We start from the raw sequence: 15,189 nt of genomic DNA on the forward strand, positions 1-15,189 counted from the left end.
ATATCTTATTTGAGTGAGTTTGGGAAATACCAAACAAAAAACAAAGTTTGTGATATTTTATAGACCAATTTCAAAATTCATGGGAAATATCAAATTTTAGACAAAGTTCATGGTTTTAAAGACCAATATCCCTTATTATTATTGGTCATGGTTGATTTTTCGTTGCGGTCTATAATCAAATTTAACTACAACATGGTTGATTGTTAATAGTAATCATTTTAAACACTAGTTAATATTGGTTTACGAGCATCTGCAATGGGGCGGACTATGGCTTGAACTATTCATAGTTGATAGTCCGGGCTATAGTCCGCTATTGCGGGCATCCGGACTATAGCCATTTCTCGATTTATGCGTGTCATTCAGACTATAGGCATCCGGACTATAGCTCATACTATGATTTTCTAATTTTTTTATATATATATTTTTTGTTTCCCCCCTTATTTTCCACTCTATAAATACACCGCATTTTATCTCCATTTCTCGTTCCTTCCAATCTCTTTCCAATTCACTTCCCATAGAAGAAAGTTGGTCACATAACCATTGAAATTGTAGTTTTTTTTGTATTCCGCGCTGTACTTCTTTGGCTTTTTAATAAAATGCAGATTTTCATATTGATTTATATGTATTTTGCTATTTTATTTTATTCAAAAATTAAAAAGAAATATAAAATAGTTGTTAAAAAAAGATTGAGCGGGTTATAGGCACCCATTGCAAGTGAATGAGTATGAATACAAAAATACTGACGTGGAGGACTATAAATTTGTATATGGCCCCATTATGGATGCCCTTATAAGCATAAATATACAACTAATACGGTAGATATTAGAGTAATCCATCAGATGTTGGAAATGGGGAGGTGCAACGTGGAGGGAGGCGCGGTGGGCGTCCCCTCGGTTGTAAATGCTCGGTGGACGGACGTGGGACCGTGTGGTCGGCGACGCCCGTTGTCTCTACTCGATCAACGACAAGTAGGGTGCTCGAGGTGGGTATTTTTTCAAATTGTGCATTTTGGGTATTTTAAATTAATATTGTGCATTTTTATTTAATTTGAATTTTTATTTTTTTCAAATGGTACATTTAATTGTGATAATATAATTAAATTCAAAAAATTAATTAATCATGCATTGATTATTAAAATTTACATTCAGCAATAAATGATATCAAATTATATAATTAGTATTCGTAACTAAAATTATCATGATGATTTGAAGACGATTTTTTAATTATTATGATTATTTTGTAACCATACTCTATAATGCTCTAATCAACTCTCCAATTGCGAGAGGCATGCACACCATGCGTGTGTTCACCGCCTAAGGTGCGCCTAATATAGTAGGCTAACCACGAGAAAATCGGATCCGTGGAGGAGTCTACGACTAGAATAACGAAAATGTACCCATTTTGTTATTTCTTCAATACATGGGAAAAACGCCACACTCGTTGACGTGTTATTAAGTAAAAACGCCAGCGCGGTTGGCGTTTTACAATTTCGTCTGATTTTATACAAATACAGTTTAAAGTGTAATACACCCACTTGGTTGGCGTGTTTAAGTAAAAAAAGTCATACGTGTTGGCGTGTTTAGCAAAAATTGGATAAAATAAATCCTAAAATTGAAATAACTGCTCCGGGAATTATCTTTTCACCCCAATATAAATTGACACACCACGTAATACTATCTGCAATAATGTAAAACACAAATAAATATGTATTATTTTTACATTTATCATTATGTACAGTGAGCCAAAATTTGGTCAAAAATTAGATATTAATTACATCAAATATATACTATCATAACAATCCATCAAATGTTGGTAAAAAAATTAGATATACTATAATATATAATATCATAACAATCCATCAAATTTTTCTATTAATTACACTACAATATATACTATCATAAAAATTCATCAAATATTGGTCAAAATTTAAATATAGTAACCGAATAGGAAGACTAATGCTTGGAAGAATGAACCAAAATCAAAATCTTCACCCTCAAATCGCCGATTGCGTCGACCCGATCAAGGGTTTCCTTAAGCTTTTTCGCATTTGGGGAGGGAAAGTGATTAGGGTTCGCGTTTTTGGGAGAATTGTGTCTAATATCTGGTTCAACGCTAACACGCCCACCTGGATGGCGTTTTTAACAAAAAAAACGCCAACGCTGATGGCGTTTTTCACCTAAACACGCCAATCAAGTAGGCGTAATATATGATTTAAAGACGCTAACACAAATGTCTTTTTTATTTAAACACGCCAACCAAGTGGGCGTGTTACACTTTAAACTATATTTGTATAAAATCAGACGAAATATTGCAGAAAAGGTTGGTCCGCCCCTATAATGGATGCCAAAGAGGTAAGTAAGGTTGGTCCGTCCCAATATTGTAGATATTTTCGTTATATACGTGCGAAGAAATATTGCAGAAAAGGCCCACAAGCATAACATCACAAAGGCAATAGCCATTGATTGTTATATGAGATATACCGAAAAAATAGATTTCTTGATTGAACTGCTTTTATTTTATTGTTCATTAAATTATTGTTCACGTAATTGCGTTATTCAACTACATAATTTAGTACGGAAAATCCAAAAATCAGAACAATTTGTACAGAATAAATTAGGTGTGCTGCAAACAAATTAGGATGATATTTTCCTTCCCAAAAAATCAGAAATTCATATACAGCCAAACACGCCATTATCCAATTGGCAATCAGCCTAACCGCAGAACTCACGTTCGTCAAATCCAACATCGCCCGCCAACCCCATATTTTTTCACACACCACACACGCTCACACGAAATGGTCCTTTTCTCATAAACTATAAAATAAAATAAACCAGAATATTTACCATATTATAAACACTACACACCATTACCAAAGCACTCACGCACATTTCTCTTTCATTCCCCTCTCTCTCTCTCACTCTAGTCTCTAACCACACGCGCACGAATTCCATCGTCCTCGCTGCCATATTCACGCAGCTGATTTAGAGTATTTTCAGGAACAGTAAGTATCGCCCGCGGATTTGAAACGTCATCTCGAGCAATGTGATTTGAGTTCGGTCATGAATTAATTAGAAATCCTCGTGCTCGATTATTGCCTAGATCGCCGTCGTGAGCTGATTTTGTTTGTTAATCGGTGCCTGGCAGGTTTGAGATGGGGAGTTTACGTGCGATTTTGAGGCATCCGGATGATTTGTATCCATTGCTGAAGCTGAAATATGCGGCGAGGAATGCGGAGAAGCAGATACCGCCGGAGCCACACTGGGGATTTTGTTACACCATGCTTCACAAGGTTTCTAGAAGTTTCGGTCTCGTTATTCAGCAGCTCGATACCGATCTTCGTGATGCTGTGAGTGATCTTCATACTTAATCCGTTTTTGGTTCAATCATCGATGTCTTTGAGAAGGAACTTCTAATTTCTTCGTGCTTGTATGGCGATAAACGATGTAGATTTTCTGTTGTTACTGGACCGGCTAATTTCTCTACTTCTATATCCAATAACTGAAGAACTGCTGTATACGATGATTTAACATAGTGTGCAATTTTTGGTTTGTTTTTATAGCACATTTATTACGATGCTAAATAGTCTCATATCTTGACTATAGATCTTACAATAAGCAGGTGATGATAGTGTCCAATTTCGTGGAAATTCTACTGATAGATTACATAATATATACGGTCAAGAAATTCTAGTTTCCAAATAACTTTCTATACTGTCACACCAGAGAGTGACTGCGTTATTCTTCTTGGATTTCGCAGATTTGCATTTTCTATTTGGTTCTTCGAGCACTTGACACTGTTGGTAAGGTTCCTATGAAGAATTATTAGAGCAATTAGTCTCACTGTTGAGATCATTTTTTCATTGCTATTAACGTATTTGACAGAGGATGATACTAGCATAGCAACAGAGCTTAAAGTACCTATTCTGATGGCTTTCCATCGTCACATATACGACCGAGAATGGCATTTTTCATGTGAGCTTTAACTTCTGTCTTTGTTATTTTTTCGCTGGTAATGGTGTGATTAGGAAGTTGAACAGGACATTATAAGAGCTAATTTGCATTTTGATTGTGAATAAGAGTTTTTGCTTATAATGCCAAAACCTTGTGAATGTGTTTTGCACAATAAGCATCAGAAACAACCAATTTAGTTGTCAACAAAAGAAAACATATGTCTGAAGATTGAATTGAATGGCCACCTCGCTGGGTTCAGGCGGCTAGGACCTGATGCATCTCACACAATTGCCTATAGTCACTCTTAAAGCCAAATCAAATGAAAATTTTGATGGCACTGTTTCTTTTTGCTTGATGAGCTGCATTCTGCTAATTGTCTCCAGGTTTGATAATATTTACAGCCAAATTACGACTTTAAAATGTACTACTAATTAAAAGCCTTGTAATGGATTATTGTGTTTCCAGTAATAGAAACTCTGATGTGCAAGGAACATATGTGCTCACTGGAAAATGTTGCAGTTAATGCTTATTCTGTTGTTATTTTTGTTGTTATCCATAATCAATTTTCAGAAGTGGAATATCTCAATTATATTTTTTGTTATTTTAAGTGAAGGATATCATTTATACGTCCAAATTTATGTTAGATATTTGTTTGACAGGTGGTACAAAGGAGTACAGAGTTCTAATGGACCAGTTCCATCATGTTTCCACTGCTTTTCTGGAGCTCGCACCTGGGTACTCTTTAAGTGTCATATATTAGTATATTACTCATGTGATTCGGTCAACATATAACATGGCATTGATAAAAAGAGACATGAGTCTTAATATTCCCCGATATGCAAATTTATTGAGCGATGATTTAATTATAGATGAATTTGGCAGTGACATCCTAGATCAGGAATTTTTTTCTATATGCTTTTCAAATGATACTTCTGTTGGTGGCTGACAGAGGAATGTCTGAATAACATTATTAATAACTTGAAGCAGAAGGTTTGGAATTAAACAGAAGGGCCACTGACTGGAGATAATAGGTCTGGATTAGATCAATACATAATTAAATCTGGAAAGTTGTACAATACTGACTTCATAATGTCTTTAATTCATAGGTATTGGATGGTCAAGACCTAGGGTACTGTTAATTGTGATGGATTGAAGTAGGAAAAGGTCCATATACTGGCATTATCTTATTTAATAGTACTAGTATTTAGTGACATTCAGTTGTGTGGACCAGGAAGTAGTTTTATATCTAACCAACAACGACATAATATTGCTTCTTAATGATGTGGTGAAACAGTTTTTCATTTCCTTTAAAGATCATAAAAAAGGATAACTGCAGTATAAAAATCTGGTGGAGCCACTAGGACAAGCCTAGTCCAGGGAAAAAAAATAAAAGTGATAAGAACTTGTTCAATCTCAGTTGCATTTGATAAATCTTATAACAATGTACTTTTGAGTTCTTGATGTCTGGGATGCCAATATGTACATAAACTATCTTCACTGGAAATATTAGGACTACTATTGATGCATCCTGTCATTAAAGTAAATTTGAACAATCCGAGAGCAAGAAATTCGATTAAATTTAACCAGTTGATAACATGACAGATGTTTGTTAACTTTCTCTGGACTCTGGCAAGAGAACTTCAGAAGAGTAGTACCAAAAACATTTTACTTTTCAGTTTAAATTATGGCCTTTCTCCTATTTATCTAGTAGTGGAAGTTAATTTGGTAGATAACTACTTCTATGCATGAAAGATAACCTTCACCCCCCCCCCCCTATATTTTTGCAGTTATCAGGAAGCAATTGAGGATATTACCATGAGAATGGGTGCAGGGATGGCAAAATTTATTTGCAAGGAGGTATATATCACACCAGATTGTTTCTCTGTCCATGAATTGAACTATGAAGTTATTTATCCTGGATTTTAATGTAGATTCCATGAGACTTATAACTTATTTTTATATTATTTCTGTACCTAGACACATTTTTCTTTGGCCACATTATTAGGGAAATAGTTATTTTTTCTGTTTTAAAAACATCAGAATGACATTACTTTTTTTTTTTTGCATATTATACTATATAATATATATCAGAATGACATTACTTTAATGTTAATTTAAAAACCATAATAGGTATTCTTAGCCAGATTATACTTCTGCTCACCAGGTAAATCTCATTTAATTACTTATGATCAATTTTCACTTTCCAGGTAGAAACCACTGATGATTATGATGAATATTGTCATTACGTGGCTGGCCTTGTTGGATTGGGGTTATCCAAACTATTCCATGCTTCTGGAAAAGAAGATCTTGCTACAGATGAACTGTCCAATTCAATGGGTTTATTTCTTCAGGTACTGATTCCATTATGCGCTGATAAGTCAAGTCATTGCTTTAGAGACCTCTGTCATTTTTTAACTATAAGAACTGTTCTACACTTGGAACAATACAGAAAACAAACATTATCAGAGATTACCTTGAGGATATCAATGAAATACCAAAGTCACGTATGTTCTGGCCTCGTCAAATATGGAGTAAATACGTGAACAAACTTGAGGTAAAGAATTATTTCCATTGAATCTATGAAACATTTCAAAATTTCAATAGTCATGTTGATAGAATATGTATATTACATGTGAATTAGATGTCGAAAATGCCTTACACGTTTTCACGTAATGTTCTCAGGATTTGAAGAGCGAGGAAAACTCAGTTAAAGCAGTGCAGTGCCTAAACGACATGGTCACAAATGCTTTAGTGCATGTAGAAGACTGCCTCAAGTACATGTCTGATTTGAGAGATCCAGCTATCTTTCGTTTTTGTGCAATTCCACAGGTATACGTGTAAATGCAGTGTTTTTCATTCATCTGCGGTTTGGATTTGCACAGAAGGTGCATCTGATTTCTGTTTTTTTTTGACCAGATAATGGCAATTGGGACATTAGCTTTATGCTACAACAACATTGAAGTGTTCAGAGGTGTTGTGAAAATGAGAAGAGGTATGCTGACATTCTTAGTGTTCCTCTTGCTGTGTGAATCTAAGTTGTTTATTTACGTGAATTTTTCCTTTCTGCCATCTCTCAATTCTTTTTCCTTTCTTGGACCAATTAAAAAATCTAATAGTATTTGTTTCTTATGTCTCTCTTTTTCTAGGCCTTACTGCTAAAATTATCGACAGAACCAAAACAATGTCTGATGTATATGGAGCTTTTTACGACTTCTCTCGGATGCTGAAATTTAAGGTACCATCTTGTTTAGACCTATTGAAAGCTGGTCTGGCTGGTCGCCCCGACATACGAAATTTGAGTTCATTTGAATAGGTATCACATTGGAACATGTGGTGCTATTTAAAAAAAACAACAATATCATTTTTTCAAGAGAGGAACATGTTTGGCAAATTTGAGTTCGTTTGAATAGTATCACATTGGAATTTTTTCAAATTATTGCAGAACTCAATTAAAGCGTAGTTCATGCTATATTTAATTGATAGATCTATTGTTACAATAAACATATTGATTCAGTCCTCTTTATTTGAGTGCTAAGGGCATTAGCAATGGGGCGCCCTAAGGCGCGCCCTATGGCGCGCCACGTCAGCAGTTTTATCCTCCTACCTCCTCACCTGCAGTGGGGCGCCCTAAGACGCGCCCTAAGGCGCGCCCTATGGCGCGCCACATCATCATTTTTTTAATATTTATTACAAAACTCATACGAATTTAACAAAATTAATACATTAAAATACGAATTTCAAAAACTTCATTTCATTGAATAAAAATTAATACATTACAATGCGAATTAAAAAAACGCGAACTCAACAACGGCGGTTGCGAGCCCACACTTCTTCGATCATGTCGTTCATGAGCTGCGCATGATCCTGTTGGTTGCGCATTGAGGCCTGTCTAGATAGAACCTCGTTGAAGCCTAACGGTAACCCTCTATCGGGTGGCTCGGTCGACGCGCCGGCCAAACTAGATGCACGATCATCTTCATTCCAATCGGTGATGCTTCCGCCTTCATTCTCGACTATCATGTTGTGCATGATTATGCACGCATATATGACATCGGCGATGACATCCTTGAACCAGAAACGAGCCGGCCCTTTCACAATTGCCCACCGTGATTGGAGCACGCCGAATGTCCGCTCGACATCCTTCCTCGCCGACTCCTGCTTTTGCGCAAATAAAACCCTCTTCTCACCAATTGGGCAGCTAACCGTCTTCACAAAAACAGGCCACCGTGGATAGATGCCATCGGCCAATCGTCCGCGACCTATCGTCCGTGTACGCCACAATGGGGAGGACGATGGCGCGGACGATAGGCATCGGGCGCGCCATCCTCCGCGCCCTTAGTATCGGCCGCGACGATCGTCCGCGACCTATCGTCCGTATCCGCAATGGGCGCGGACGATCGATGGCGCGGACGATGCGCGCCATCGGGCGTGCCATCGTCCGCCCATTGCGGATGGCCTAATAATTAATGTCTCATTTAAATAATATGTTGAGGCATTTCTGCAAACTTAGTTTTTGTTTGGTTTCTATAACGGATTATAGGTGCTGATCTCAAATATTGTATTTTGGTTATCTGTTTTTCGTATAAAGGTCCAGTTCCTTTTACTGGAATACTTACTATTTAAGATCATTAGAATTAATTTCCTATGAGCATTACACTCTCTTTTACATGTTGAATGATAGACCTTGTTTAAATGTTTCACTGTTTACTTTCGTAATTTGCTAAAAAAATACGTGCATCATCCTTTTTAGGTTGACAACAACGATCCTAATGCGGGAACGACAAACGAAAGACTAGATACAATCTTGAAAATTTGCAGGAACTCTGGCACCTTGAATGAAAGGTATTGTAGCTTCATTATGTTATATTTTAGACAAATCTTATCTATCCTCTTACCACAACCCTTCTTTATTACTCATAGGAAATCTTATATTATTGAGAGTGGCCCCCAGTACAATGCTGCTTATATGGTTAGTTCTGGATTTCATTTTTCAAGTTTTCATCAAAGAAGTCATAAGCCAAACAAAACAATTACCTAATCGACAATGCAGGTTGCTATTTTCTTCATCATATTAGCAATTCTTCAAGCATACTTCGCACCAAAGAAAGCTTCCTAATATCTGTGAGTTTTTCCCGCCTCTTGTTTCTCGAATACTACTTCTTTTATGTGAAAATATTGTTAAAATCACAACACTGTTGTTTCTAGTTGAATAAGAATGCAAGCTTTTTACTCAAGTCAACGACATTTAGAATTATGACTGTATAAATTCAGTCCCCTGTCTCTAACATATTAAATGAAAGTAGGAAATATCAGATTCTCTCTCTGACCAGCATAAGTTATACCCCCTATAATAGTAGAATGCTTTTTTATGTATATTTTTTTATGTGAACTCATAAATCATAATGCGTTCTCTACCTATTTGCAGGATTAGTTTGCTTGGATGAGAACTTCTACTTGCTTTGCTACTGCCTTCACGAGTTAATTCCACGTACAAACAAGCTTGTCACAAAAAATAAAAAAGAAAAAAAACAGGTAATGGATTTGTGAATATGTTTGAATTTGTCCTTGTCCTTGTAGTGCTGGACTGGTATTAGACCCACAAAGTTTACTGCTTGCTTATTCCAGAATTGCAGTTGTGCAATAGAACCAAATTTCAATTTGCATGTTGATTTTAGTTCTGATCCACAAGCAGATATACTGCACATTCATATATTCTCTCGATACTTGTTGAGCAAAGTTGGTATTATTATTATTATTAGTATTAATAATGTCGTCTATTGCATAAGACATAAAAGGTTTTTTACAAATTCAGTTAGTAATTTTTATGTCAAAATATACCAAAATTATTACTTAAGCGACGAAAGATCCATAATAGACGAACAAAAATTGGGACTTTAATAAAGGATACGATAAGAATAAGATAATAAGATGAAGAGTTAAATAAAATTGGGACTTCAATAAGGAGAATAAGAATATAGGGGCAATGAAGAGTTAAATAAATGGTGCATTTTTTATCAGCATTCATACACTGTAAATTATGCCATTTAAGTAAATTAACATCGATGCCTAAAATAAACAGAAGACCCAGATGTACTATTCGAGGCCCAAAACAGAAAAAGCAAATGAAATGCAATTGAAGTTAACGCAAATAGAAAAAAGAAAACATGACATTTTGTTATTTTACACATACAAACCAGAAACAAATTAACTCGATAAAACTGCAGGCAAAATACACCAATCTGCAAAATTTGCACCAAATAATGAATTGAGAAAAGAAAGGGAGGGTTATCCTTTCTGTAGTAGGCGAACTCTAATATTATGCATATATTCCAACAATACAGGAATACAAAACGAAACTCATGAGAATAGTTCAAAAAACTTCTGCAAACTTGCTAGCAAGAACACGCTCACGCCTCTCAATGTACCCAAACGGGAACCAACCGGCCCTGCCTTTGCACTCACCTTCAGCCCAGCCGTTGTTCGAAACCTTGAAATGGAGAACAAGATTCATTTAACCAGATATTTTTTAAACATAAAACTAATTAACTAACACAACACTGATACTAACCAATATTCAAAGACAGAGGTAGCATACATGTATAGAGTAAAGGAAAAGGAAGAGAACACGCCTGCCTCTCTAATTTGAAAAAAAGAAGTGTAGTTTATAGTTATACTTTCAGCTGTTTGTCGATCGTAATGCACATGTTAAGTTCACAATTGAAATGAAAGAAAAAAGAAAACAATAATAATAGTAGTAGCCACTCTTAAAAAGAAAAAAATAGAGTAGCCATAAAAGCCTTCGGTAAAGCCATATCTTAAATAAAACCTTTCGTATTCTGTTAACTAGAAACCAATCTAGTCCATAGATCTTGACTCATGGATGGTCAAGAATGATATTCAAACGGGATTATGCTTTTTATGCATAAGATAATATTTGTTCAAGGTTAATGGATTATGGTTATTTTTTACCAGAATTCACTTGGCTGTTCGGTTGGCAAGATTGTATCTCGGATTAAATACGTAAAATACATAGTGTATTTGGTTTATGAGATTGAATCTCTCAACTCAATCCTAGATGGATAATCATGTGATAATTAGTCATAGCCAACCCCCTCCAAGTAAAATAATCTCACAACTCAATCCTAGATTATATCTTGGTACTATTTTTATCAAAGAAACCGAACACCACCTTAATATATTCACTGCAAGGGAAGAAATGTTGATCAAGGGCTTCCTATTGAGTATGCTAAGAATAGAACATGACAGCTTTCAAGTTTCAACATGAAATAGATACGTTGACTGAGAATATGAGTACTAAAAACTAGCATACCTTTCGAATGACGAGATAGTCTCCAACTGACAAAGTAAGTTCCACATCAGATTCAGCATGATAAGGATACATGACCTGTTGTATCAGCAATAAAAAGCAGGATAAGCTAAACAACAATGATCGAGTGTACTTAACAATTACTGACATATATCGCCTTAGCAAACTACCTACCTCCCCAAGAAAGTAGCCCATGGCATCGGTTGATCCATCCTGTACTGGTGAAGTAGGCAGACTATTTACTTCTTCATATGCTGGAGGTGCAGGCATACTGCCCATGCTTGGAATTGCAGCAGCAGCAGCAGGTGCAGGAGCAGATTCAATTCTTTGGCGCTCAGACATCATCTGAAAAGATATAATTCATCAAACATCTATGGAAACAAATCAAAAAGTACAACAAGAGAGAGCATATGTTTTGTTGCTGCTGTTTTTTTTTTTGGGGGGGGGGTGGAGTTGATATGCTGGATTGACTTACTTCGCCTTCTAGCATATCAAGTATTTGAAGAACTCGCTGATGGTAGGCTCGTTCAGCTTCAACCTTAAAAACAAACAGGGATATATTAGGTACAAATTTAGAGAAGTTTTAAACTGGAGCCCAAACTGTAAAAGTACGAAGGCATATTACCATGGCAATTAGTCGTTGCAGTGTCAACCTTTGTTGTTGAGCTTCTACGGCAGCCATGGCAGCAGCAGCCTCTTTCCCCAGAGTGGCCACATTTGACTTCAGATCTTGTAATTTAGACTCAGCTGCCTCAAGTTTAAAAGCCATGTCAGGATGGGCATTTCCTTCCCTGAATTTGGCTTGTCTTCTTGCAACTTCAACAGCCTATCTAGTTCCAACAATCAGTGTAACAAGCTGGTGAGGGGATCTCAGTCAATAAGCAGCATGCGAACATCTCAATTAATAAGAAAAGCAATTTTAAGTTCATCTAAGATCCTGTCAACCACTACAGAAATAGCTTAATTACAATACCTGAGCTTCAGCCTCTTGCCGCATCCTGTCATATCTTTGTGCTAGATGACGAGCGTCTTCCAATGGAGCTCCCATAACCATAGCTCTCAATGGTTCTGCCACCTGGCATAGGAGAAGTCAAGACTCATTAACGAACTAGCTGTCCAAGTTTTGTAAAATAGACTGTGCAGAAAGCATAAATTAGTTGATGATGAAACAGAGATGATAGAGAGTCTGAAAGTCGAGCTTAAATTAGTTGATGATGAAACAGAGATGATAGAGAGTCTGAAAGTCTAAGTGCATCCAAGTAACAGAAATGACAGTGGACTAATATTGCGATAGACACCAAATGCTTAATCATGAGTAAAATTCAAACGATTTCCTAGTGGGATATGAGAAAGTTAATCAATAATCTAACTAAAGCATAAACAAAGTTGGATCAGGTGAATGTTAAGCTGATAAATTAAGTTGATAATAACTTCATACAAGCAGAATTCGCAGAATTCGCAAAAGATGCAGGTATCAACAATATTGTTATGTAACGATACCAACACGGTAATCAAGTTTCGGGGAAGCAAAATAATAACCTGCGTGCCTAAGGCCTTCAACAGATTTCCACGTTCTTTCTCCATTTGCGCACGAGTTCGGGCAAAATTTGATGCAGCTTTTGATAGCGTGCTCCCACTGGTACATGTATTTTCAACACCATATTTCCTGCTATCTTCTGACAATTTTGTTCCTGAAGGGAAAATGGCACATGAAGGAATTATTATATTTACACTCGTCATGCAAGAGCATTTTGAATCAACAAAAACTAACCTATCTCGACTTGTTTGGACCCTGTTACTATATAGCCTTCAACACCACGAACAATGTCCCTCTGGAAATGCTGTAGTATGAAAAGACAAAATGCAATCAGAAACTTATGATACATAATGAATACTTTAGCATTACAAACAGGATTCCTAAGTCAAAGGCTGAATAGTTAGGAACCATTGTGACAGCTCCCTAGCCCCCAAGTTATAACACAGTTACCCACTCTCCCTTTGTATGTGTGTGTCTCTCTCTCTTCCGCCCACTCTAGTGAATTTGAGTTTATTTATGGTTGGGATGAAGGATAAAAATTCCCCTTTAGATAAGCTTTATGCTATGGTTAGGATTTATGAAAACTGATCCAGATAAGCTTATGCTCTATGAGTTACGACAATGACTTTCCACAATCCTAAGCATTTAACTCTACAATAGACAATATAACCTTGGCAGCTCGAGTGGATATGTATAGCTTTTCAAGCTTTTGGTGCTGCTGGAACTCTGCATCATCCGGCATGACATTATCTGAACCACCATAGGCACCAAACTGCTTCAAAACAGCCTGAAAAACGAGCTCAGTGAAAACAGATTAACTTGTAAGTACGAAAACAACAGATATATGTCTGAGTTGTATAGTAGTACAATTAAATATCGTGTAGTCACAACTTCAATTCAATGCATATAAAAGAAACCAAATCCAGGCCCCAGTATCGGACCAATAAACTTGCACAGTTGCACGTGCTCATTTGCATTTAAATCAGTTCAAATGACAATGTTTAAACTCATATGCGGCAGTCAAACGGATCAAAAAATTGAGAGATCATCTGGAATAACACGAATCCACATATCACATATTACACCGTTAATTGTCAAAATCTATTTACATTAAAAAAACAACAAGAAGAGAATTAACGCCAGTAAACCTAAATCGAGGTGATAAACAAACAGAACCACTGAATTTCAAATCAATCAGCTCAATGAAATCAAATACAATTCCAACTATGGATGCACAACATATTCCGGTATCATAAATTCTACAGTTCATGCCAATCCGAATGATCACAGCATCCAAACTGAGCCGCTCGATCCGACTGCAAAATTCGCATAAAAAAATCCTAAACGCAGAATCAAAATTACACACACATCTGCGAGTCGCATAGCGGTAGAATACCTGCTGTTGCCTGGCGACCTGCTCTCGGAGTCTGGACGCTTGTTTTCTGATGGCTTCCATTCACGAATCGATCAACACCTCCCGTAGCTATAATCTACACACACAGCTGAAACAGTTCTAATTTTTTTTTTCAGAAAAAGGAATGTATACGGCAAACGGAGTCAGGTTTAAAGGAAGATCTATAGCTATAGGCGTCAAAATGATTATGAATGTGCTTGATTTTTCCGGATAACAGTTTACTGATGTACGGTTACTTTAAGAGAAATCTCGGAAAAAGAGGTTAAATTCGCTGACCGGGATTCAATTCGCGAATAAGGGGTTAAATTCGCTGACCTTTGTAATTAGGGATTCAATTCGCTGACATTTCATAATTTGAGATCCAAGTATGCGTATTCTTCAGGGGAATTGTGATATTTTATTTTATTTATGTTCTTTTTTAATATTATTTCCCTCTATCCATTTATCAAATTGTGTATATTACCTCTTCAAATTTTTATCTAAATTCTACTTCAGAATTTTGAAGATCCAATGTTCAAATTTCAAATTCCTTAATAATGTTGAGGATGAAGATGACTTGCCAATAAAGGTAGACAACATAAAGGCGAAACCAACTTGAGAAATAAAACAACAAATTATTCTATCACTCGGAATCTCCTTATGCATTTTCCACAAGTCGAGACTTGGAAACAGATGTGAACTGAGGAAGTTTCGTGCTAGGATGATCAAACCTACCATACTCAATTGGAAAAGGTAAAACAAGAGGAAGACAACTGCGAAACTGTTGTTAAAAAAAAATTCAAATCCGAACATCATCCCAAAAAGTACTGTTAGAAGGGATGAAATAAAGGTTAGTATTCCCTCCCAAGTGAACCATGATAACCAATATGCGGTATCATAAAGACCCATCATCGTCATAGCCTGTTATGAAAAGAACACAAAAGAACATGGATTAGTACCGAGCATAATACAATTGCTCTTT

At 36.3% G+C, this 15,189-nt stretch overlaps 2 protein-coding genes across 3 annotated transcripts; one reads left to right on the forward strand and one right to left on the reverse strand.

Annotated features, from left to right (window-relative positions):
* Window positions 1–2,840: 2,840 nt before the first annotated feature.
* Window positions 2,841–9,624, forward strand: LOC121751570 (squalene synthase 1-like). 2 transcript variants are annotated; one of them, XM_042146331.1, is made up of 15 exons: window positions 2,841–3,001; window positions 3,145–3,346; window positions 3,757–3,799; window positions 3,882–3,971; window positions 4,610–4,685; window positions 5,738–5,807; window positions 6,158–6,301; window positions 6,400–6,504; window positions 6,633–6,779; window positions 6,867–6,942; window positions 7,097–7,185; window positions 8,701–8,792; window positions 8,871–8,919; window positions 9,001–9,071; window positions 9,376–9,624. In XM_042146331.1, exons 2-14 carry the CDS (start codon window positions 3,152–3,154, stop codon window positions 9,064–9,066), a joined length of 1,242 nt encoding a protein of 413 aa, XP_042002265.1. In that variant the 5' UTR covers window positions 2,841–3,001; window positions 3,145–3,151; the 3' UTR covers window positions 9,067–9,071; window positions 9,376–9,624. The 2 variants fall into 2 exon arrangements, with proteins under 2 accessions (XP_042002265.1, XP_042002266.1); XM_042146332.1 differs by having other exon boundaries at window positions 2,869–3,051.
* A 438-nt stretch (window positions 9,625–10,062) lies between these two features.
* Window positions 10,063–14,870, reverse strand: LOC121751572 (SH3 domain-containing protein 2-like). The gene is made up of 10 exons (XM_042146333.1): window positions 14,211–14,870; window positions 13,485–13,601; window positions 13,049–13,118; window positions 12,817–12,968; window positions 12,251–12,352; window positions 11,903–12,103; window positions 11,753–11,815; window positions 11,452–11,622; window positions 11,281–11,355; window positions 10,063–10,437 (listed from the first exon to the last, which is right to left on the reverse strand). The coding sequence occupies exons 1-10, from the start codon at window positions 14,268–14,270 to the stop codon at window positions 10,321–10,323; spliced, it is 1,128 nt and encodes a 375-aa protein (XP_042002267.1). The 5' UTR covers window positions 14,271–14,870; the 3' UTR covers window positions 10,063–10,320.
* Window positions 14,871–15,189: the final 319 nt, after the last annotated feature.

Source organism: Salvia splendens, chromosome 10, assembly GCF_004379255.2.
Source record: "Salvia splendens isolate huo1 chromosome 10, SspV2, whole genome shotgun sequence".
Taxonomy (NCBI): domain Eukaryota; kingdom Viridiplantae; phylum Streptophyta; class Magnoliopsida; order Lamiales; family Lamiaceae; genus Salvia; species Salvia splendens.

What these genes read in the sequence shown, in the direction of transcription:
- LOC121751570 (XM_042146331.1), top strand. Translation starts at nt 3,152, where the DNA reads ATGGGGAGTTTACGTGCGATTTTGAGGCATCCGGATGATTTGTATCCA. An exon ending in CAAAATTTATTTGCAAGGAG is followed by an intron (nt 5,808 to 6,157) that starts GTATATATCACA and finishes TTCACTTTCCAG; the next exon opens with GTAGAAACCACTGATGATTA. An exon ending in TGTTGTGAAAATGAGAAGAG is followed by an intron (nt 6,943 to 7,096) that starts GTATGCTGACAT and finishes CTCTTTTTCTAG; the next exon opens with GCCTTACTGCTAAAATTATC.
- LOC121751572 (XM_042146333.1), bottom strand. Translation starts at nt 14,270, where the DNA reads ATGGAAGCCATCAGAAAACAAGCGTCCAGACTCCGAGAGCAGGTCGCC. An exon ending in TTGATATGCTAGAAGGCGAA is followed by an intron (nt 11,623 to 11,752) that starts GTAAGTCAATCC and finishes ATATCTTTTCAG; the next exon opens with ATGATGTCTGAGCGCCAAAG. An exon ending in TGGGCTACTTTCTTGGGGAG is followed by an intron (nt 11,356 to 11,451) that starts GTAGGTAGTTTG and finishes CTGATACAACAG; the next exon opens with GTCATGTATCCTTATCATGC.